This window comes from Sciurus vulgaris (genome assembly GCF_902686455.1).
Source record: "Sciurus vulgaris genome assembly, chromosome: 10".
Classification (NCBI taxonomy): Eukaryota; Metazoa; Chordata; class Mammalia; order Rodentia; family Sciuridae; genus Sciurus; species Sciurus vulgaris.
The window spans coordinates 136,578,828-136,603,475 of NC_136470.1; the positions used below are offsets into that span (position 1 = coordinate 136,578,828).

At 37.5% G+C, this 24,648-nt stretch overlaps 1 protein-coding gene across 3 annotated transcripts in view; it reads right to left on the reverse strand.

Annotated features, from left to right (window-relative positions):
- RSRC1 (arginine and serine rich coiled-coil 1) overlaps positions 1-24,648 on the reverse strand; it is a 362,234-nt gene that overhangs the window by 128,217 nt on the left and 209,369 nt on the right. For all 3 annotated transcript variants that reach the window (XM_079100402.1, XM_079100401.1, XM_079100403.1), the window contains exon 6: positions 9,097-9,148. In XM_079100402.1, the coding sequence (XP_078956528.1) occupies positions 9,097-9,148 (52 nt within the window). The remainder of the gene's footprint in view (positions 1-9,096; positions 9,149-24,648) is intronic.

Below are 24,648 nucleotides of genomic sequence, written 5' to 3' on the forward strand. Positions count from 1 at the left end.
TTCAAACGGAATTGTGTTCCCATAAAGTGACAATGAACAGTTGGAAACTGAAACTAAACAAAAATGTACTATTCACCATGAGATCCCAGAACACGAAATACATGTAACAAATAAATGCAAGTGTTATATGCTGAAAATTAGATAATTTTGATGAAAGAAATCAAAGTCAAACTAAACTGATGAAGAGATGTACCATATTCATGGACTAGAAAACAATATAGTTAAGATGTCAATACTTCCCAGACTGATTTAAGACAGTATAATTCTAATAAAAATCCCAGCTGGATTTTTAAAATATAAATCAACAAGATGCCAAAAAATTTATAAAGAAAAGGAAAAGAACAAAAATAGCTAGAGCACTGTAAAAAAGAACAAAGTTAGAAGATTCATTAACTAACTTCAAGACAAGACAGAACGACAGTTATGAAGGTAATGCAGTCTGAGTAAAGAACAGAGAGGTCGAGCAACAGAACAGATAATTCATAACAGACCTGTTCTCATGTGGTCAACTGATATTTCCAAAGGTTCAAAGGCAATTTAGTGGAAGAAAACATCTCTCAACAAATGATATTGGGACAATTAGATACCCATATGAACAATGAAGAATTCAATACATACATCACATATGTAAAATTCAATACATACATACATATGTAAAATTTAATTAAAAAGGGATCATAGACTTAAATGTAAAATCTTAACAAAGAAAAAAACACAGGAGCAAATCTCTGTGTTCTCTGGATAGAAATGACAATAAGAAAGTACAACATATAAGGGAGACACCCTGACAAATAAATATCCAAAAATCACATGTGTGAGAAGAAAACTTTATGCAGAATGTACATAACTCTTAAAACTCAGCAACTGAAGGCAAACAACCTACATTTATCAAATGGGCAAAGAATCTTTGACAGTAAATAAGCACATTGAGAGTGCTCAACATCATTCATGAAGGAGATGAAGATTAGAATCACACTGAGATTCCTCCACACACCCACTAAAATGGCCAGAGCAAAACAAAGGCTGACATTAGCACCTAACAGAGAGGATGTGGAACAAAGGGGCTTCTTGGGTAATCCTGTGGGGAGCATGAAATGGTTCAGCCACTGTAGAAAAGAGACTGCAGTTCCTCATAATGATAACAATGAAATTTTCATATTACTCAGCAACACCAGTTTTAGGGCATTACCCCAAAAAAACAAAAATTTATATTCACACAAAATATGAAATAAGAATGTTATAGGAGTCTAAATTAAAATCACGCCAAGTCAGAAACAATAGCAATCATCAATTACTTGACTCACACAATGAAACACCACTTAGCAATAAAAGAGAAATAAACTACAGGTGCATGCAATAACATGGTTATATTACAAATGCACTAAGTATGTTAAGTTTAAGCAGCCAGACTCAAAAGGTCATGCCCCTTATGATTCCACATAATTGACACCTTGAATAAGCTGAACTGGAGGGACAAAATACAGATCAGAGGTTGCTGGGAACTGGAGTGCTGGGTGAAGCTTACAGAAAAGGGGACTTTGGTGGTGGTAGAATTGCTCCACACCACGTTCCTCAGCATTGCTACTTGACTATTTGCATTTGTCAAAAAAAAAAAAAAAAAAAAAAACTGTCATTAAAGAGGCATTTTACAGTACAGTGTTATTAATTTAACAAAGATATTTAAGAAAATCAACAGGCAAGGCAGAGACTGGAAGAAAATATAAAGTACATATCTAACTTGTATTCAGAATTTTAAATACTCCACAACTCAATAATACAGAAAATTTCTTTTAAAATGGGCAAAAATATGAGGAAATACTTCCTAAAAGCATAATATGATGGATGTTTGCATGCACAGATGTTCAACATCATTGGTTATCAACAGGAAGTCACATGAAAATCAAATGAAACACAATATACACAACAGGATGGCTAAAATTAATCCAAAAAGCCAACATTACTAAAGGATGTCAAAGATAAGGAGCAAGTACATTTTTACACACAGTGTGCAGAATTATACAGTGGTACATACTGAAAAATAGTTATGACAGTTTCTTAAAAAGTTAAACTACCAGGCATGGTGGCACACACCTGTAATCCCAGCAGCTCGGGAGGCTGAGGCAGGAGGATCACAAGTTCAAAGTCAGCCTCAACAAAAACAAGGTGCTAAGCAACCCTGTCTCTACATAAAATACAAAATAGGGCTGGGGATGTGGTCCAGCAGTTGAGTGCCCCTGAGTTCAATCCCCAGTACCAAAAGGAAAAGAAGTCAAACCTGTATTTACTATATAAGCCAAGCAATCCTGAACCAATTCCTCTTCCTTACCAATCCTTTCCTGAGTATTGATCAAAAACAAATTAAAATGTTTCAACAAACTGCGCACAAATGTTTATGCAAGCTTTAGTCACAGAAACTATAAACTGCAAACAATCCACCTGTCCACCAACTGCTGAAAAAAATAAACAAATTGGTAAAGCCAAACAAGAAATACCACTTAGCAATAAAAAGAAAAGATGTTCACAGGAAGGGCAGGTCTAAAAAGCAGCAGGCCAGGAGAAAGAACCCAGACACAAAAGGCCAGGTCCCATGTGATTCTATTTGCAAGGCGTTCTGAAAACAGCAAAGCTAGAGTGACCCAAAGTTTGGGACAGGGGAGAACTGACTCACTGGGGGAATTTTATGAAGTTTAAATTCATTCTTTCCCAGGCCTCTCAGCTTCTCTTCCCAACCACAGAACAATGAGTAAACAAACACAAGCCAAAGATTAGCCCCACCGTCCAGGGATGAGAACCGCTACTAGCATCCTGATGTACATCACTCTAGACACTTCTTCACAGGAAATGTTCACTGTTGGTTGGCATTAAAACAGGATGAGATCAGTCACACTGTTCAGGAACTGTTTTGTTTTGTTTTTCCTTAATTTTTTTAGTTGTCAGTGGGCCTTTATTTTATTTATTTTTATGTGGTCTTGAGGATTGAACCCAGCCACACACAAGCTAGGCAAGAACTCTACCACTGAGCAATAACCCCAGCCCCAGGAATTGCTTTTAAATTCCAAAATGTCACAAATACATTAATCCTTCTCTAAACCTGCCATGCACATTTTTAAAAAGAAAAAAGAACGAGTTATACTGGTGGGATTCTCCTAGTAGTACACGAGACTGAAACTTCTCACTGCACCAGGTCTTTCAGTTTTGTCAACATAAATCACTTGCATCATTTTAAATCATTACTATATAGCCAACTGAGTCCACAGGTCTTAGACTAAGGGATATATTTTCTAATTCTGGTAAATAAGATTCAAAGAAATCCTCTACAAAAATAGAACAAAGTTTAACTTTTATGGGATGACAGGACAACTGACAAATTAAAAAGAGCTCACCCTAAAACATTAATGAAAGGATTTTATGGAGGAGAGGAAATCGTGTATTGTCATCAACTCTTTCTAAATTTACAGGAAGATGCTGCACTAACACAGAAAAAGGGCCACTCTATTTAACAGGTTTTTTTTTTTTTTTTTTATCATTATTATGAAAGCAAAAAGAAACCCCGGGGTCTAAAATGTAATGAGTGATCCTATTAGTTCCACCAGACTAAAATCATACAGTCTATGTATGTGGTCTTTTCAGCCACATCTGTCACGAACCATTTTTACATCACAAAATGCAAAACACTGAGCACTGATTTGCTAGATGAGACTTAGAAAGTATTCATCATTTGATTTCTCCCTAAAAGAAAGACTGGCTCATGGGAGGGTAACTGGCAGTTCCATCTTTGTGAGGTGCACTCAGGACTGCTGTATATTTTGGAATCTAATCCCAATATAATCCAAGCAATAAAAAAAAAAAAAAAACTTTAGCAAAAACAGATGAAACAAAATGAAAAGGGGAATCTCAATTGTCCTTAAAATCTAATACCTTGCTTGGCTAGTAAACATGGATCAATTATTAAAAATATTATAAGACATGAAAATGTATAAAAAGTACTTGCCACATAGTACATTCTCAATAAATGGCACTCATAACTTTAAATACCTCACAATTCACACTTTTATTAAGCATTTTATAAAATGATTTGATAGTCCTCTCAAAAGCTCTGTTACAGCAAAATAGAATTTTTACTTAATATAAAAAGTATAGTCTAAATAAAAGTTTTGAATTAATTATTTCTTCAACTTATCTGAAATCTATATCAATCACTTTTTGTTAAATTACTTTATGTGATATTACTTTATGCTTATCAAAGACATAGACCTTATTTCCTCTATAGGGAAAAAACTTCAATAGCTTAAATTTTAAAATACTAAATTAATTCTTTAAAAAATTAATTAATTTAATTAAATTAAAAAATTAATTTATTTAATTATTTAAAAAAGAAAAAGCTCATTTTGTAATTCCAGATAAATTATTTACAATGACTCTGCAACCACAGAAAAAAGACCTGCATATCTGATAGACAAGTGAGTACCCAAATCTTCCACCCTTGTCAGTCTTCGGTAATGAAGTTGGGGAACACATCCACAGACACTCAATGAATTGGCAACTCTAAGTGACAGAAGCCCTCCTAAATCCTCTGTTTACACTGGGGATTAGAGGAGTAGATTCTGAGTCGCACACTGAACAGCCCACGGTCAAGGGAACCTGCTCCCTGTCAGCCACAGGGCCCAAGGACAAAGCACGGTCCTGGTAGGAAGTGACCCATGAACATATTCCTACCCGGATTTACACAAAGCCAGTCTGCCTCGCAGAAGCTCCATATGACCATTAACTGGCCTGCAAGGCCTGCCAGGAGGCCTAATTACAGGTCTACTGAGCCCAATAACAAAAGCTGAAGGGCTTTAGCCTAGGGATGATCTGCTTTATACTGACTTGAGAGAGTCCATATAGAGGACCCAAAAGAAAGAGGTTTAGCTTTAAAATTCTCCCAAGAGATCCAGCATTGTGCTCGAGTCCAGCAAGCCCCCATCAACATACTTCAGCTAGGCCTGAACATACCACTCTCTCAAAATTAACATGCAACTCCTGTCTGCTTAACATCTGCTCAGACAGGGCAAGTGGCTGTGATATTCCAGACTCTCACTGATAGCTTTCCTCTTGCTAAATAACAGTAGGGGTAAATGATAACCATTCAAATATAAATGTTTAACTGATGCTAAAACAAATTACTCATATGTTTTTAAAACAAGTTGCTCAATGATTCTATTTAGGAAGCACAAGTTTTATCATGTCCACTGTTGGAAAGTGGAAGTTAAATTAATACTATCCAATTGATTTTGCATTAACAAAGATATTTAATTTCAGGTAGAATTTTCTGAAATTTGCAAAAACTGTACTTGATGGAAAAAAAGTTTTAACCAATGCTCAAGTCAGTTAAATGATTTGAAGTTTTATTCATTTCTTTTTCAAAGCACTATTCTTAATTCTTGATAACATCTTCTGTTTATGCATGTTGGCATGGGGAGGATGTGTGACTCAATTTCTCTTCTTTAATAACCTAATAAAGCCACACTGGGATGCTGTTATAAGCTACTCCTACTCCTACTAATCAACATTTATATAATGTTCAATTATATGAGAGATGCTAAAGACTTTAGCATAGTAATTTATTTAGATCTCATAAAAACTGCAAGTACATGTTATTACCATTTTTAAAATGAACAACTGAAGTTCAGGAAGCTTTAAACACTTTGCCATCAGTCAACAGTGGAGCTTGGAATGTCACCAACATTGAGCCAGTTCTCAAGTCAGTGAGACCAAACCACAATGCCTTTCACACTAACTGCTAACGTTACTGAACACTGGGTCTATAACAGGTATGCTTAGTGTTTTGCAAACATCAATCTAACTCCACAACAATGACTTCCTTAGTTAATTTAGTCTATTAATGTCACCATTTACAGACGAGGAAACTGAAGAACAATGAAGAAAAGTGATGTGCCCAGGTTTCCAAAGTTCATTACTTAAGTCAGATATAAATCTAGACTACCAACACACAACTGAATAGCTCACCTGGGAAAAAAGAAATGTGAAAAACATCTGTTCATATGAAACAGGAATTCACTTTCAATCACTTGCTCTGTTTTATTGCTTAGTCCCCCTGGAATACACCCCACTCATGGGGAACACCCCATGGTTTATGGTATCATGTCCACATACTTTTACAAAACTTAACCAGTTTCTATCTCAGAAATGATCACTGAAATGCATGTCCACAGCTAGGTTTAATACAAAGTCATGGGTGAGCATTAAACACCATCCTAGATTTTTCAGTTATAAATTCAGCTATTAGCAATCTCAAAAAACTAAAGGACGAATGATCTTGCTGATAAGCGGATGAGGACATATAATGGGGGGTAGGAGGGGTTAGCGTTAGGGTTAGGGTTAGGTTTAGGGTTAGGGATAAGGAGGGTGGTAAGAATGGAGGAAGGAAGGACTATATAGAGGGAAAAGAGGGGTGGAGGGGTGAGGGGGAAGGGAAAAAATAACAGAATAAATCAAACAACATTGCCCTATGTAAATTTATGATTACACAAATGGTATGCCTTGACTCCATGTACAAATAGAGAAACAACATGTATCCCATTTGTTTAAATAATAAAAAAAAAAATCAGCTATTATAAACACTCAGATAGGTTTTCAGTTTTTTTTCTCTGAATGAAACATAAATTCTTTTATATTAAGTATATTTAGCTTACTTCAGAATGGAAGGCTTATTTGAAGATATAAATTATTTTACAGTAATTGCAGAACTAAGTCTAACAGAATAGGATAAGCATTTGGTAATTTTTCCTACCACCCCTATGGACAGAAATAGCTCAAGAGTTGGAAATGATTGAGTTTGCACCTGGCTGTCTTTGGTGGCTGCATGATCTTCCCCAAATCATTTGAGCTTCTAGGATATTGTAAAATGGAGTTGATTACTTCACCCTATGGTGATGTAAGTCACAGGGTATAAAAATTATGAAAGTGCTTTGAAAACTTTAGCATAATGTAAAGGGTTATAGAAGCTGTTCAGATGGTGAATACTTAAGATAAGTTGCTTTACCACCTTGAACTAAAAGAAATTTCTACTTTTTCTTATGACATTATAACTGTAATTTTAAAGGTCCCATGTACCAATTGACTCTATTAAAAGAAAAACATGAAGGAGATTATAAGGAAAATTATGTCTTAAAAATTATGAGATCCAGGTTCAATGGTCACAGCTGTAATCCCAGTAACTCAGGAGGGTGTGCTCTGATTTCTATATGTGAGCCCTATCTACTAAGTTATGGGAACTGTAAGGCAGGAGTGAATCTGGTGAAGTCCAAAGTCTTTCTTCATGCCAAATTTTAAGGTCCCAAAGTCAAGGGTATGTCCCTGGGCACTCAGGTGAACTCCAATGTGACAACAACCCTAGAACTAAGCTAGACTCTTAACTGCAACCTTTATCAGCCTGGTGTCAACCTCTTCTTCTCACTCCCTTTATTTGGTTCATAATTTTACTTTTCATAATACAGGAATGCCTTTAATTCATCACCAAAACAGAGAATGGAAACCGTGGCAGTGAGTTCTGTATCTGCCTAGGTGCTCTACTGTGTCCACCCAGCTGCTTGCCCTCTACATGGCCACAAGTTCTCGTTAAAAATAATACTGAAAGGTTTTCAAAGGGGTCTAACACCTCACATCATATTACAAAGCAATATATTCATGGAGCTAGCACTGAAAGGTGAAGCCTGGTGAAATGGTCTCTTAGCCAGAGGCCACAGAAGGAGCACAGTGTTCTGTGAAACAGTTTAGCATGATGCATGAAAAGCCTGTTCCCCTCCTGGACTCCTTTCTGTAGTGACCGGCACCAGAGAGCAACCTGAAATGTATTAATCGTGTGTGTGAAGGTGCTCATTCCAGTGCTGCTGGTGAGAGGGCAGCGCTAGAGACAAAGGACTAACTGAGGCTCTTGTTCATCTAAAGCTTCGCTTATCGGGGCCAGAATCAGCTTACAACCTGAAAACCGTCACAGTTCTGAATGCTTCTCAAATCCGGAGAACCTGGCTCTTCATCCTTAGTGCAACTTAGACTGTTAACATGAAAGCAGGGGCGACAACCAGGACAGACACAGGAGACTTATACAATGTGAGGTTTGGACTGTTAAATCTCTTTAATGATGAAAACTACAAAACTATGAAGTAAAATCCTTTATAATTATATCCATGGAAACAAATATTTTCTGGGCGAGGCAACACATTTTCCTTTAAAGAAACAGTCTGTTAATACTCAAATTACAAAGTAAAAATTTGTTTTCAATGTAAAATGCCATTGAGGAATGAATGTATACTATGTAAATGATAATCGTATTAATTAGCTTTATCCTACAGTACATTTATTTGAGAGGGAAAATACGAAAAATGATAGCAAGCAAAATTTTCATAAATCAAGTTTCCTATGTAAAGATAAAATGAATTAGGAAAACATAAAATATAACTGATATTTAAAGTAATATTGAGCAGCAAAAAGACTCAAAGTTAAAACACCACTTCTTACATCTATATGTAAGTTATTTCGAGTGATTCAGGAAGTTAGTGTATCATCATTCCCATTGGTGCTCCCAATCTTTAGATTATGGACATGCTGGGTAGGAATATGATGAGCTGAAGAAATACCTGAATCAATATGCACATGTATATTTCCTTAATGAATACTAAAAAATATAATGACTATCATTTGGTGGTCTGATCTTAACATGTTATACATTATTCAAAATTAAATAAGAATGGATTGTAAAATTATTAGAGGAAAATGAAGCAGAAAATCATCATCTGGGGTTAGTCAAAAAATTCTTGTAACTACCACCAAAATATAAAATGAACGGGACTTCATCAAAATGAAAAATAAAATTAATGCCAATTTTACTAATAAAAAGCACTATATTAACTTTTAAAGAATAATAGTCAGTGTTATGCTATAGTAATAAATATTTCAGGTAATACATGGCCATACATATTATCTGTGGGAATGTGTAAAAAGAGGAGTTTTCTCTTTTACTCACTTTTATAAAAGCTTGCTAACAGTCTAAAAGTCACTCTTTCCATTTAATAAAAGTTATCTATCAATACTTACCAGCAGCTTCAAGAACCAGCTGCAGTCTGGCTTTGGCCTGCTCAGCTGGTGGCTAAAAATCAACCAAAAAAGACATTACAGGTCAGTTTTAATATGTGGAGCTTTAAATTAATGCACTGTTATTTATTAAACATCTTAGAGAACTTCATAACAATATCACTGCTCATCTAAGCGTCACAAAATTCCACCAAAACAGCATTAGCAATGCGCTCTCTCACTTTCACTGTCAAATCACAGCTTTCGTCAACAAGATGGAAGAGTGTGTGAAGCTCTCTTTTTGCTTTCTTATGTTTTTAAGAAAAATAATTTGTTCAATGTCCCAAAACTGTATCACTCAGCGATAGCATGACAACTACGGATTCAATGCACTGACTGGCACAGTCCTCAGCTGAGTTCTCCTGCATTTGGAAACGTGAGTGGCCTGTTAGAACTCAAATACAACAGCAATCTGACACCTCCTACCTCAGGCAAGTTGGACTCCAATCCAACACTTCCTGCTTTCTAACTGAATGTGAAGAAAACCGCATGTGGAAGACAGAAGCAATGTATCCTATGTGCTGCTGCCCCACTAGCTGTCCTGAAATGAAAAGTGAGTGAACACCGTGGGTAAGGTGGACACCCATCTGCCACTCTCCCACCATAAGCTCATTCTGAGCTTTTTAGACAATGCATTGATGATATCTAAATGACGACATGGATTGTATCAAGGTCCTGACTTTGATGAAAGCTCTGTCCTTAAGACTACTTGGTCATACATTACAAGCAATAAATTACATAAATAACCTAAGTAATGTAAAAATCATTTCAGAATTAACGTGATATATTTGAATATTTTGCTATTTTATGAAAAGCAACTGGGTTTAGAAAGAATATGCTATGCTCAGAAAGTGTAAGAATTTGAATGGTGCTTCCAAAAACAAATGAAAGAAGCAGGAGAGGAGAAGGGATAGTCACGCTGAGGGAGGAAGCAGAACAGGCGTGACAACCCACAGCTTGGACCAGCAGTTCTACAAATGAGTTTTATTGGGACACACCAATGCCATTTGTTTCTGTTGTATGCATGGTAGTTTCTGAGGTAACAAAAGGTTGTAGGTAGCAGCTAGTTCGTGATCAGTAAGGCCTGAAATACCTACTATCTGAACTTTAAGAAAGTCTGTCATCCTCTGCCATAGGAGAGACCTAGAATTTAAATAGAGGGTGGTGGGAACAGATCTATGCTTCGATAGGTTGTTCTAGCAGTGTGTCTGAGGATGAGTTGAAAGGAATGCGACAGCTGGGCACAGTGGCACATGGGTGTGATTCCAGTGGCTGGGGAGGCTGAGGCAGAAGGGTGGCAAGTTCAGGCCAGTCTCAGCAACTTAGCAAGGCCCTCTCACAAAATAATATAAAAAGGGCTGGAGGTGTACACCAGTGGCAGATTATTTGCCTAGTATGCACGAGGTCCTGGGTACAGTCCCCAGTGCTGCAAAAGTGAACAAAAAGACAGTGGACTGAGACAGACATCATGACCTGAGGTACATGAATGATCACATGAATGGTGTCAATCTACATTGTGCACAACCACAGAAATGGAAAGCTGTACCCATTTGTGTACAATGAATCACAATGCAGTCTGTAAAACTAAAAATAAAAAATAATAAAAAACAAATGGAACTGGAGGCAAGGAACTCAGGTAGCAATTTAAAAATTCCAGGTGAGATGATGGGGGCCTAGGGTGAGACAGCACAAGAAAGGCTGGGCAGGAGGGACCATCTTTCAGAAACAGTCAACAGGTCAAAGGAAAAGCCTGACTGGATAGGAGAGGAGGAGGCAAACAAAAAAGAATTTTATATTATGCTTTTTTAGGGAGAATGTAGGCAAGCATGCTTTATAATGTCACGAAGTACGGAAAATATATGGTATCAAATTGAAATAGCATAGCGAAACATCGACAGAAGACTGGCGTTTTCTGGATTTAATCTGACAGTCATAAACTAAGAGGCCCATGAGGAATGGGAAACGGCTTCTGACATCAGTGCTAGGAGCAGAGAGAGCAAAGCTGGAAAGCATGACTCCAGGGAAAGGAGGCAGCCGACAGGGCACCAAGGGGTTGTGCCCATGCAGACGTGTGAGTCCGCCACACAAAATCTGTCCATTTTTCACAAGAATTTAAGTCATCATGAAGGCCATCACTACTGCACAGAACAAAGTATTTCTCTGGGACAGGTCAGCCCTGAGACAGTTTGTGACCTCAGCCAACTGCCTCCCTCACACAGGAGAAACCTGAAACTTTGTGCAATACTACATATCCAGAATGGCAAAGGGGAAAGGGGAAATGATATTCTGACAGCAGGCTGGAAGCAAGCTGAATCAGAGAGCCCAGTGACCGAGGACCTCTATAATCAGCAGGTGTCCTTCAGCAGAAAAATATTAGCACTGCATGGACTGAGATATTTCAGGGGAGAGTTTTTTTTTCCCCCCCCCAGAAGAAAAATTTGTTCAAAATACAGTTGAAGTGCAGGCCATATAGCCCATCTCGTAGAGTGTCTGCCTCTCATGCTGGAAGCCTGGGTTCGAGTCCCCGGCACCCTGGGATTGTGGAAATACCAAACAAACGAAACCAAAATACAGTTGAGCGGGTAAAGGAATATGATTCCATTCTGAACATATTTGCTTACACAGATAGAACTTACTAAGTTTTATTTATGAAATGTAGAGATGAACTACCATTATGAAGTTAAATATATAAATAAACTGTTAGACTGGTCAGATCTTAAAAGTAACCTCCACTTTATGAACACTTTTGTTTGCTTAAACCCCGTGCTTGAGTCCTGTTCTTGGACAGGAATGCAGATGTGAATATCCCCTCGCTTTCTGCCTGTCTGCAAATATCTTTTCTTACTGTCTGGTGAACATGCTGAATGCATATGGAATTCTGGGGCTGTAATCTTTTCCTCTCTGTCCCTTGCTCGTCAAATCCTTCCCAAGGGCTCCCCACACTGTCCCCAGCTTCAGTTTGTCTCAGCAGATGAACAGTATCACAACAGTCCACGTGGCAGGGACCCTCTGGGCCCCACTAATTGTAGTATCAATAGCTACTTGGCACAGGAGTAGCAGTTTGGTTGGTGACAGGAATGGAGGGAGGCAGTTGGATTTATGGTGCTATCATTCTGACTGTCATCTATAGTTGCTTTTTAAGAAAAGATTGTGGGAAAGAAAAAACAATGCAGAGTTAAAAAGAAACATTTTGTAATAATCCATTTTTAGTTTCGTCCCTTTTGTTATCATTATACTACCAAGCCTAGAATGAAAATATCAAAATGCCAAAATATCTGCTGTTTCAGTATGTATTGGACTCCAGGATCAGTATGAATTCCACCTAAAATGGGTAAATGTACTAATATTTTCCTGTTGGTTCAGAATCGAAAATTATATCTTGTTGAATAAATAAGAAAATAATATCAAATGCAAATGCACAGAATACAGCAAAATCCCCCTAAATTAAATAAGGACATATTTAGGAATATAATGTCAAATTTATGTTCTATCAAGGAAACTAGTGTAGAAAAAAATATATTTCATTAAGAAACAATATCCCTCCATCAACATTAGTAGTCGATAATTAAATGAACAAGTGTCGCCAAAATACAATCCTAGAGAATATAAAACAGTCCCTTTAAAAACATGAAATTTAGTGTTGACATCAATAGAACAGGAAAAGCAATATGAACAACATAATGGTTGTATTAATGTTAAAATTGATTATTATATCATGGCATAATAACCAAAAAATCATTATAGATACTATACTACCATTTTAAAACATTTAAAGAAAACTGTACTTTCTGTGGGAAATTTTTTTTTTCCAGTACTGGGGATTGAACTCAGGGCCCTGTGCTATTGAGGCAAGCACTCTACCAGCTGAGCTATCTCCCCAGCCCTTCTGTGGGAAATTCTTATCACATAGGGCTTAAACTGCTAAAGGTAACAGTAACCCTTACTGTGAGGGGCCAGTATCTTCCCATGACTATAGACTCTAGAATGCCACATGTAACTAACTGCTTAACTCCATTTGCCAGCCCTGGGTTTAGACCAAAGTATCTACTTTCTTATGGGGGGAAAATGGCTTAAAAGATTAAACCAAAAGATAGGTTGGCTTCACAATGGCTTGTGGAGAATACCTGTTCTCACTGTCTAGACTTCCCTCTGGTCTGTTCTTATTTAGTCTCATCCCAAGTTCCTTATAAATATGTACAATGTCCAGGTTTTCAAAACAGTGCTGAAACTACCATTCAAAACCAGCACAAGCCTTGGAGCCACAACTATACAAAGAGAGAGACAGAGTAGCCTGGCTGGGCGCAGAGGGGCACACCAGTAATCCCAGCGACTAAGGAGGCTGAGGCAGGAAGATTGCAAGTTCAAAGTTGGCCTCAGCACTTGGCAAGACCCTCAGCAACTCAGTGAGATCCCATCTCAAAATAAAAAATAAAAAAGACTGGGAATGTGGCTCAGTGGTTAAGCACTGCTGGGTTCAAACCGTGAGGAGGAAGGAAGAAAAGAAGCACGTGAGCACAGCTCAGGGCACCAGTGGGCACACTAAAGGACTGTGGCTATTAGCTGCACCTTCTCACTTCCCGGCTCGTTCAGCTCCCAGTGCTCCTCACTGCCACTCTGGAAAGTTTGGATGCCAGTGAAGCTAAAGTCATCCTTATCTGCATACAACAGTGTTAAAGACAGGGAGAGAAAGAGAAAGTCTGGAAGGAAGAATGTGGCTAAGCTAAGAAAGAGTTCAGACTTGGAAACAAGTTTAGACCAGCAACATTTCACAAAATCAAAATCAGCACTAGATAATATGATTTTTGGATATTACCCTAAATTCTGTGCTATCACGTCGCTCTTTATTAAAAAGAAATAGACAGTGACCCTTAGCCTCCTTACACGAGGAAGGCTGAAAGCTGTGTGGAGAGCTAAGATCCAGTGCTGGAGTATTAATGGGCCCTTACACAGAGGGTTGGAATAATATTCCATCATTTGAGATTCATAACTTTGATCTGCTCAAAAAATTTCACAAACCACTTCTATGCATATGGTATCATGCTTGCATACAAGGTGTGCATAAGGTAAGATGATAAGAGGATGATTAGACACAGATTCTGATTTTAAGGATCTTATAGTATCATTAGAGAGATTATCAAGACAATTAAAACTATTTCCTACAGTCTACACTGTAGCAAGCACATGTGTTATTGTTATCTTAAAAATTTTCAATAAGCTTTTTGAAATATAATTGAACTACAATAAGCTGAATTTATTTCAAGTAGTTGACTCTAAAACTCAACATAATTATTTTAAAAGTCATCTATATTGTTGTATCTAGCAATAGTTCCTTTTTCTTGTTGGAAAGTAATTCTACTGCAAGGATGTATCATAATCTCTTCATTAACTTTTCAATAAACATTCAAATTATTTCCAGGGTTTATTTTCCCATGCTATACTTTAAAATGTTTCAAACATTTAGGTACAAATATTTGTATAAATACATGCTTTCATATCTCTTGGACAAATACGTAGAACTGGAATGGCTGGATCACTTGGTAAGTATATGTTGAACTTTATAAGGAGATACCAGATATTTCCAAAGTGGTTTTACTTTCTCCCAAGCAGTGTATGGGAGTGTATGTTTCACTTCCTAGTTACCACTTGGTGTGGTATTTTTAATTTCAAAATTCTAATAGATGTACCCCATTGTGGTTTTAATCTATTATTTCCCTAATGATTAATGGTGCTAAACATCTCTTCATGTGCTTATTAGTTATTCATAAATCTTTCTTGGCAAAATGGAGGTATGAATGTTTTGCCAGTTTTTAATGGTCTGTTTTCTTATTATCGAGTCTTCAGAGTTCTCTGCTGTAGCAAAATTAACTTATCCCATATGGGTTCGCAGATCTCATATGCGAAATCCAACTGGATTATTGATGAAATCCAATCCCTCTATTTCTTTTTCTACTGATCATTAGTGTTGTATCTAAGGAATCTTTAATCCAATTCATAAAGCTTTGTTCTATATTCATACGTAGAATGTTTTACATCTAATTCTATGAAATGTTTTCAGTTAATTTTTGTATACATGCAAGGTATGTACCCAAAACCATTTCCTTTGTTACTTTGGTATGTGGCCACCGAACTCTCCCAGCTCCATCTGAGGAAACAGCCATCATCTCTTCATTGAACTGCTTCTGCACCTTCCTCATGGCCATGTGCCACGTGTGCACAGACACGAGTCTTCCTAGACTCTCCATTCTGGTCCACTCATCTGTTTGTCATCTGGATGCCAACAGGACACTGCCGTCATCACTAGAGCTTTGTAATAGCTCTCAAACTCAGGTAGAATTCTCCTCTTTCTTCTTTTTCAAAGAGGTTTTGGTTTTTCTAGCTTGTTGGCATTTCCTGTTTTAAAATAAGCCTATCAATGTCTTTCACAGCAACAAATAAACACTCAAAAACAAGCCCTAAGCCAACACAAGGAAGATTTGGGGCTACTTTTTCTTCTACTTGGTGCAATCAACAAAGTAAAGAGAGAGCCTACAGAGTGGGAGAAAATCTTTACCATATGGATTTCACATATAGCACTAATTTCCAGAATTTATAAAGAACTCTAAAACCTTTACACCAAAAATACAAATAACCCAATCAACAAATGTGCTAAGGAACTGGGCAGACACTTCACAGAAGAAGATATACAAGTGATCAACAGACATATGAAAAAATGTTCAACATCTCTTGCAATTAGAGAAATGCAAATCAAAACTACCCTAAGATTTCATCTCACCCCAATTAGAAAGGCTATTATCAAGAACACAAGCAACAATAGGTGTTGGTGTGGATATGGGGAAAAAGCCACACTCACTCATTGCTGGTGGGGTTGCAAATTGGTGCAGCCACTCTGCAAAGCAGTATGGAGATTCCTTAGAAAACTTGGAATGGAACCACCATATGACCCAGCTATCTCACTCACATTTGACCATTTGACCATTTTACCCAGCGATCTCACTCCTTGGCCTATACCCAAAGGACTTAAAATCAGCATACTACAGTGATAGAGCCACATCAATTTATAGCAGCTCAATTCATAATAGCTAGATTGTGGAACCAACCTAGACGTCCTTCAATAGATGAATGGAGAAAAAAACTGCGGTATATATACAATGGAATATTACTCGGCTGTAAAGAAGAATAAAATCATGGCATTTGCAGGTAAATGGATAAAGTTGGAGAATATCATGCTAAATGAAATACGCCAATCCCAAAAAACCAAAATCAGAATGTTTTCTTTGATAAGTGGAGGATACGTAATGGGAGGAGAGTAAGGGAAGAATAGAGGAAGAATGGATTGTGTACAGGGAAATGAGAGGGGAGGGAAAGGGGTAGGAGAAAGGAAAGATAATGGTATGAGACAAACATCATTACCCAATGTACATGTATGATCATGCAAACAGTGTGACTCTACTTCATGTAAAACCAGAGAAATGAAAAGGTTGTGCCCTATTTGTGTACAATGAATCAAAAAAATAAAATTAAAATTAAAAAAAAAAAAAAGAAAAGAACTCGAGCCTTATGGGATCATGCATGGGACTGTGTAGAGTCTACACATTTATTTGGAAAGGAAGGACATCTTAATGATACTACATTTTAGCCTGGTAACAATGTTTCCACATTACATTTACCTATTAGTATCGTTACATATGAATGTTAATTTTTTATAGGGAGCACACAGACAGATCTTGCTTTTTTAAGCAAACTGGAAAACACTGCCCTTTACTAAGGTGTTTGAACTCAAAGCAATTATTAATCTGCCACATTGTTATTTGATTCTTTGCCCCACATGTTCTTTGCTTTCTCTTAGATTGGGTGTTTTATAATTGTTTTATATTCTTTGTTGGCTTACTAGTTATAATTCTTTGTTGCATTATTTGAGTTGTTGCTTTAGAATATAACGTATACTCTTTAACTTATCACTTATCATTTATCTTTTATGTCAATCCAAGTTCCCTTCTGTTAAAATGCTAAAAGGACATTATGTACCATTTCTTGTAGTGCTGGTTGCTTGGTGATGAATTCTTGGGTTTCTGTGGATGTTTTTAAAACTACTAGTTAGACCTTCATTTCTGAAGTCTGTTCTCTCAGGTATAGAATTCTGGGTGTACACAACTTTTCTTTCGATTTCTTTGTTAATTATTTTTTTTTAATTTTTTACAAACTGCATTTTGATTCCTTGTACACAAATGGGGTACATCATTTCATTTCCATGGTTGTACATGATGTAGATTCATACCACTTGTGTAATCATACATGTACATAGGGTAATGATGTCTGTCTCAGTCCATCATTTTTCATACCCCCCCCTCATTTCCCTCTACATAATCCAAAGTTCCTCCATTCTTCTCTCACTCCCCACAACCCCTGCTCCCATTATATGTCATTTTCCACTTATCAGGGAGGACATTCAGCCTTTGGTTTTTTTGGCTTATTTCACTTAGCATGATATTCTCCAATTCCATCCATTTATTTGCGAATGCCATAATATTATTCCTCTTTATGGCTGAATAATATTCCACTGTGTATATATACCACAGTTTCTTTATCCATTCCTCTGTTGAAGGGCATCTAGGTTGGTTCCACAATCTAGCTATTGTGAACTGAGCTGCTGTAAACATTGATGTGGCTGTGTCACTATAGTATGCTGATTTTAAGTCCTGCGCATATAAACCAAGGAGTGGGATAACTGGGTCAAAAGGTGGGTCCATTCCAAGTTTTCTGAAGATTCTCCACACTGCTTTCCAGAGTGGCTGCACCAATTTGCAACTCCACCAGCAATGTAAAAGTGTGCCCTTTTCCCCCACATCCACGCCAACATCCATTATTGTTTGTGTCCTTGATAATAGCCATTCTAACTAGAGTAAGATGAAATCTTAGATTTGTTTTAATTTGCATTTCTCTAATTACTAGAGATGTTGAAAACTTTTTCATATATTTATTAATTGCCTGTATGTCTTCTTCTGTAGTAACAAAAATGGCATGGTATTGGCACCAAAATAGACAGGCAGACCAATGGTACAGAATAGAAAACACAGAGACAAAACCACATAAACACAGTCACCTATACTAGACAAAGGAGCCAAAAACATACAATAGAGAAAAGATAGCCTGGTCAACAAATAGTGCTGGCAAAACAGGAAATCCATATGTAGTAAAATGAAATTAAACCTCTATCTCTCACCCTGCATAAAACTCAACTCAAAATGGATCAAAGACTTAGGAATTAGACCAGAGACCCTGCACCTAACAGAAGACAAAGTAGGCCCAAATCTTCATCATGTTGGCTTAGGATCAAACTTCCTCAACAAGACTCCCAAAGCAAGAAATCAAAGCAAGAATCAATAAACAGGATGGACTCAAACTAAAAAGCTTTTTCTCAGCAAAGGATACAATCAAGAACGTGAAGAGAGCCTACAAGTGGGAGAAAATCTTTTCCACACGCACTTCAGATAGAGCACTTATCTCCAAAATTTATAAAGAACTTACAAAACTTTACACCAAAAATACAAAGAACCAATCAATAAATGGGCCAAGGAACTGGACAGACACTTTACAGAAGAAGACATACAGGCAATTAATAAATATATGAAAAAGTGTTCTTTCGATATTTTAAAGATGCTACTTTACTGTCTCCTGGTCTGCACCGTTTCCAGTGAGTAACCTGCTTTCATGCCTGCCTTTTTTCCTCAGATGTGATAATGAAGACTTTTTCCTCCATTTCCAAGATTTTCTTCTCATAATCAGCTTTAAAACCCAGTGTGATTATGATACACCTTGATGCAGCTTTAGTCATGTTTCCCATACTTGAGTTCATTCAGCTTTTTAGATTTCTTGGTTTATGGGTTTTTTTCAGTTTTAAAAAGCATTGGTCATTACTTCCTAGTGTTTCCTGCTGCCTCCTTCCTCCCTCTGGGTGACCCCAATTACCTGTACACAGCGTAGCAGGCTGCTGCAGTCGGACCACCTTCACCACGGTTTTTTACATCTTTTCTTCCGTTCCTGTTTCATTTTGGATAGTTTCTTCTGCTGTTTTCTATTTCACAAACCCATTTTCTGCACTTTATTCTTTTCACTAACCTCTCATTCAGTACATTTTTCATCTCAGATGCACACTCTGCAGTACAGAATTATAGTTTTATGATTCATGTCTATACGTACTATGCTCACTCTATCTAAATGCTCTTTGACCATATGCAATAGTTATAATAACTCTATTAATGTTATTGACTACTAATTCTATTACTATCTCAATTTTGGGTCAATTTCAACCAACCATTCATTTTTCTTCTTAATATACATTAGAGTACCATGCTTTTTTTGGATCCACAGTAATTTTTAATAGGCTGTTAGATATTGTAAATTGTATTTTGTCGGATGCTGGGTATTTCTGTATTCCTATAAATAGACTTGAGTTTTATCCTGGGATACAGTGAAGTTAGTTGGGAGCAGTTTTAAAGTTTTATTTTATTTTTAATTACCAAATAGCAAACACGCAGGCAGCCTGACTCCCTTTGCCTCGGACTCTACGAGGCAGGCCGCCCCAGTCTGAGGCCCTGTGAAGCATCGACTGCAGGCGCTGCGGGTCCCGAGGCTTCCTCAGCACTGGTGGTTACCACTGCCTCCAGCCACGTCTAGAGGTTCTTTTGGGACCTCAGGTCACTTTCCTAGGTGCACTGATTAGTACCTGCTGAATGCCCACGGGGAAACCTGGGGTTGGTCACCTGCGCTGTGAGGGCTTTGGCCTCCCTGGTCTCAAAGTCCACCTTCCACCCCAAGACCACTAAGCTCTGTGGCCATCTGTGCCCCATGGCCTGCACCGAGACCACCAGGGATCTCCTCACTTCCGGCTCTCAAAAGTCACTTCATATTCAATACCTACTGTCCTGAAGCTTGTTTCAAGATATTCTCTCTAGTTTTTAGTTGGTTCAGGCACAGGGAACCCTGATTCCTCTGCTCCAGCTGGACTGGAAGCATAAGTCTATTATTCAATATCGACAACAACCTTGTAAAGTAAAGTGACTTGTCCAAGTCAGAGTCGTTTTTCTAATGCATGTCAATAAAATGTATTATCCATGTAGAGAGATCTCAGTCTACTTTGTCTCTATGACTTCCTCTTTCTGACTCATCTATATTCTTTCAGAGCTCAGCTCAAGAAGTATCATCTCTAGGAAACCACCGCCCTCCACCACACAGACACACACAGACACACACACTCTTGCAATGCCTGGGCATACTTGCACCAGCACCCTCACCATTTTCAAAGCAATCCTCATTGTTATTTGTCTGATCCACCTGTCTGTGGGCTTGCTGAAAGCAAATGTCTTAGTGTCTGTATTAGGTGTGGCCAGGTCCCACCCACCCAATGGTCCATTCAGGCATCAATGGATTAATCTACAGCTGAGGCTGAAGCCCTCATCGTTGCCAACCAGTCCATCTCTGACCCTGGCTGCACTGCGGATCATGCTTCCAACACATGAGCTGTTGGGGGACATTCCACATCCAAATCTTAACATGGGTAAATCATGACAAATAGCAACAATGAAATCTGCTAAGACTGTGAAATCTGCACAGACTACAAGGTTAATTAGCTAACCTAGTGTTAAAACAAAATAACAACTCTTAAACTCATTTCTTAAGCTCCAAATATATATGTGATAACCTCTCTGTGCCATAGGGTTCCCAGCCAATATGACAGACATTCAGGGGGAATGTCTGGAAAAAAACAACTATACAACTATATATATAAATAATATATAGTTATTATTTATTGTATGCTTATAATGCTCCAGACCTCATGGTAAGCATTTAACTACTTCAGTTAACATAACTCAAACCACACTCCTAACAAGGCTCTCATTTTTAATCACAAAGCTAATATGGTGGCAGAAATTGAATTTGTATCCTGTTCATAAAACTATGTTCTTGAAAGCACTATGCTACTTCACAGCTTGTGATCCAAAAGATCCATTTGTTTAATAACTTTCATAGGGAAAAAAAAAGATGAATCTAATCTTTTTCAATTGCAATGAAAGACTATACAAAGCTAAAACGAAATTCCCTTTAGCGTTGGGATGTTACCATCAATGATCTTAAAGGTTCTGAGAACCAACTAAAAAGCTCATTTTAATCAAGCTTCTTTAGATGTACAACTTTAAAAATATTAAAGATATTTTCAGAGTGGGTGCTATGCAGCTTCCTCTAGAGTAAGCGCAATCTCTCCAGGACAGAGACACACATCAGCAGCTTATCATGTTCCCAGCTACATTTCATTTTAACAGTTACTATAATTCTATCTCTTAGGATCAAGGTCTAAGCTAGAAATATTACAAATAGCTCAAAAGTTGATTTATCTTGCCTCTAGAACTTAGCACCAAGTTGGTTTAAATAAAGACCAAGAAAAGAAAGGGAAAAGAAGCGAATCAACATGTATTCCACCCTTTCTTTTTTTTTTTTTTTTGATGGAGATTGATCCCAGGGGAACTTTATCACTGACTTAAATTCCAGGCTTTATTTTTTTATGCTTTTTTAAATTTTTTATTTTGAGACAGGGTCTTACTAATTTGCTCAGGTTGGCCTCAAACTTGTGATTCTCCTGCTTCAGCCTCTGGAGTCACTTGGATTACAGACCTGTGCCATGGTGCCTGGCTTGTATTCCATTCTGGATAAGAAATTGATCTTAGAATTTAATCAAATATTTTCTCTAAACATTTTAAGAGGATTGTAAAAACTACTTAACAGCTATTTTCTTTATTTAAAACCAGAGAAAGATGTCATTTCAGACGTATTTCATAGGTGAGGTCTAGATTAACACTGAGATTACAACATCCTTGAGGGCCTGTTCTGAGCCAGCTCCACTTTCTATTAGATGATCTGCTTACATGCTCCACACACACAGCCAGGTGTGTCCTTTACAGATTACCTGCAGCTGCAAGGGCAGAACTGAGTACATTTACCTGAGCCCTTAAGAGCTGGCACACCACCATGGATGACTGTGTGCAGCTGCCCCTGCCACTTGTCCTTCCCCACTTCATGCAGCACCTGAAGTGATCTTCACAAGTAAGCTTCCCACCAAGTGGCTACTTGAAAAGTACCTCACTGACAGCTCTGCTTCCTGAGCTAAGCATATCATTTCAGGTTTCACATCCATCAGCAATAGCCCAGGCTCATCTTTTTCCCTGACCTTTGGACCGTCGCCTTCTCATGGCCACATCTCAGCAGCACGGCCTCCTCCTTTCTCAGCCAGGTCCTTCCTCTCCTCCTGCTTTCACTCATGGAGACCTTCCACGTGAGATTCCCTTCTGATTCATGCCTAGTTAGGGCAATGCTAAACCTCCACCTCTTTCTCTACCCCCAGCTGATCTGTAGGAGTTAAGGTTTTACTGGAAAGGAAGGTGCTTTATGTAAAGGCTTAGGCAGACTGAGCAGGAGCTCCCTCCTCTCGCAGAGCCTGTAAGTGAGGAGGTGGGGAAGAAGTGCAGCTATCTGAATGCACGTTTTGAAGTTCAAAACAAACAAGGCACCAGGAACAATAAACCCAAACCATCCTTTTTTAGTAATAACTACAATTATGCTACTAAGTAGAAATGTTTGCTTACTTGAAGTTCCCCCCTTAGCAGGCTTTAGATTTCCATCAATTATTTGTGTTAGACCTCTAGAACATTACAATAATTTCATGTAAAATAAATTATTTTACTAATCCTTCTAGACAAAGAATAGAGATTAAATTAAGATTAGACTCAACAATATAGTTGCATTTGTTTTAAAAGATAAATCACAAATAATTTCAGAGGTTTCTATCTATCTTCTAAAGCAAAAAGTATTTGTGGTGATGTGCATGGGAAGCTTCTTTCCTTCGCAAACTGCTTTAGTATCTCTTTCAAACGTCTTTACAGCTGCCTTCTCTTCCTCCCTCTCCCTCTTCTCTGCTTTCTGGTTTTTTTTGTTTTTGTTTTTGTTTTTTTTTTTTTTTTGCTGCCACTATTTTAGGTTATAAGCACATGCTTAGACAATAATAGTAACATTTCTGGATGGCCAGAGACACGTTCTTTTACACAATAACCTAAGTGTTTCTCCTGCTCCTCTAGGATCAGTTTAAAATAAAACGCCCCACTTTTTAGACCCTCTGCGGGTATCTGTGAGACTCCTGCTCTGTGACCACTTTCCTACTGCATTGTCCCTCCCTTTCCATCATCTCGGACTGCTGGGAGGAAATGGAACCTCTGCCTGGACCAGCTGACTTCTCCTTGCTTTATGGACTTCATGTAAGTTTTTATTTATTTATTTGTTTGTTTGTTTGTTTGTTTATTTATTTTTGACAAAACTGTATTTCATGGCAAGTTATAATTTTTATCTTTTAACATAGTCACTTCATTTTGCCTCCTATAGATCTTTCAAATTTACTTTTTGGAAGCATTTTCCCTACTCAGCAACAAAAGCTAGAAGTACTACAAAACTTTTTACATCATATTTTCTTCCCAGAAACATATATTAAAAATCCAGCTGTCTAAAGCACTGCACTCAAAATACGTAAGGCTACAGACTAGCAAAAGGTCAAATAAATATTTTATTTTGTATTTCTCTAAATGTGTTACAGAAAATATTTGATTTGATTTGAATGATTACCATGATATTTTTCTAGATAGAATATTGTATATAGGGCATGTCTCATATATACCCTATAGTTTAACAAGGGAGGAGAAAAAGGTAGAAGATTGATGGAAAGTCAAAAGAGTTGTCTTCTAGTGTTCTAATCTCTGAGGTTTTCACTTCCTTAATTATGCAAGACTGCTCATCATAATGTCTGTCCTTCTTTTCAAAAGGAAGAATAAATTAATTAAATGAATTATAATCCAATCTCATGATGGAAGTAGCATAGCAGTCAATTTTTTAAATGTTACAAACACGTTCATTAACGTGTAAAAATGCTAACATTACATTTTCTTTTTTCTTTATTTATTGGCTCTTTTCATAAACATGACAGTAGTATTCATTTTGATATAATTCCACAAGCATGGAATATATTATTCTAGTTATATTATTCTTATGGACGTACATAATGCTGGGATTCTATATGTTGTATTCATAGAAGTACATAGGAAAATTTCATATTCATCCCACTATCATTCCTTTTCCGATACCCTTTCCTTCCCCTTTGTCTGATCTATTGAATATCTATCTATTCTTCTCTCCCCGCTTATTGTGCATTAGCTTCCACAGCTCAGTGAAAACATTCGACCTTTGGTTTTGGGGGACTGGCCTATTTCACTTAGCAAGATAGTCTCCAGGTCCATCTCTTTACCTGCAAATGTCATAGTCATTCTTCTTTATGGCTGAGTAATATTCCATTGGGTATATATACTACAGTTTCTTTATCAATTCATCTGTTCAAAGGCATCTCAGTTGGTTCCATAACTTAGCTATTGTGTATTGAGCTGCTATAAACATTGATGTCGCTGTTTCACTGTTAGCATGCTGAAT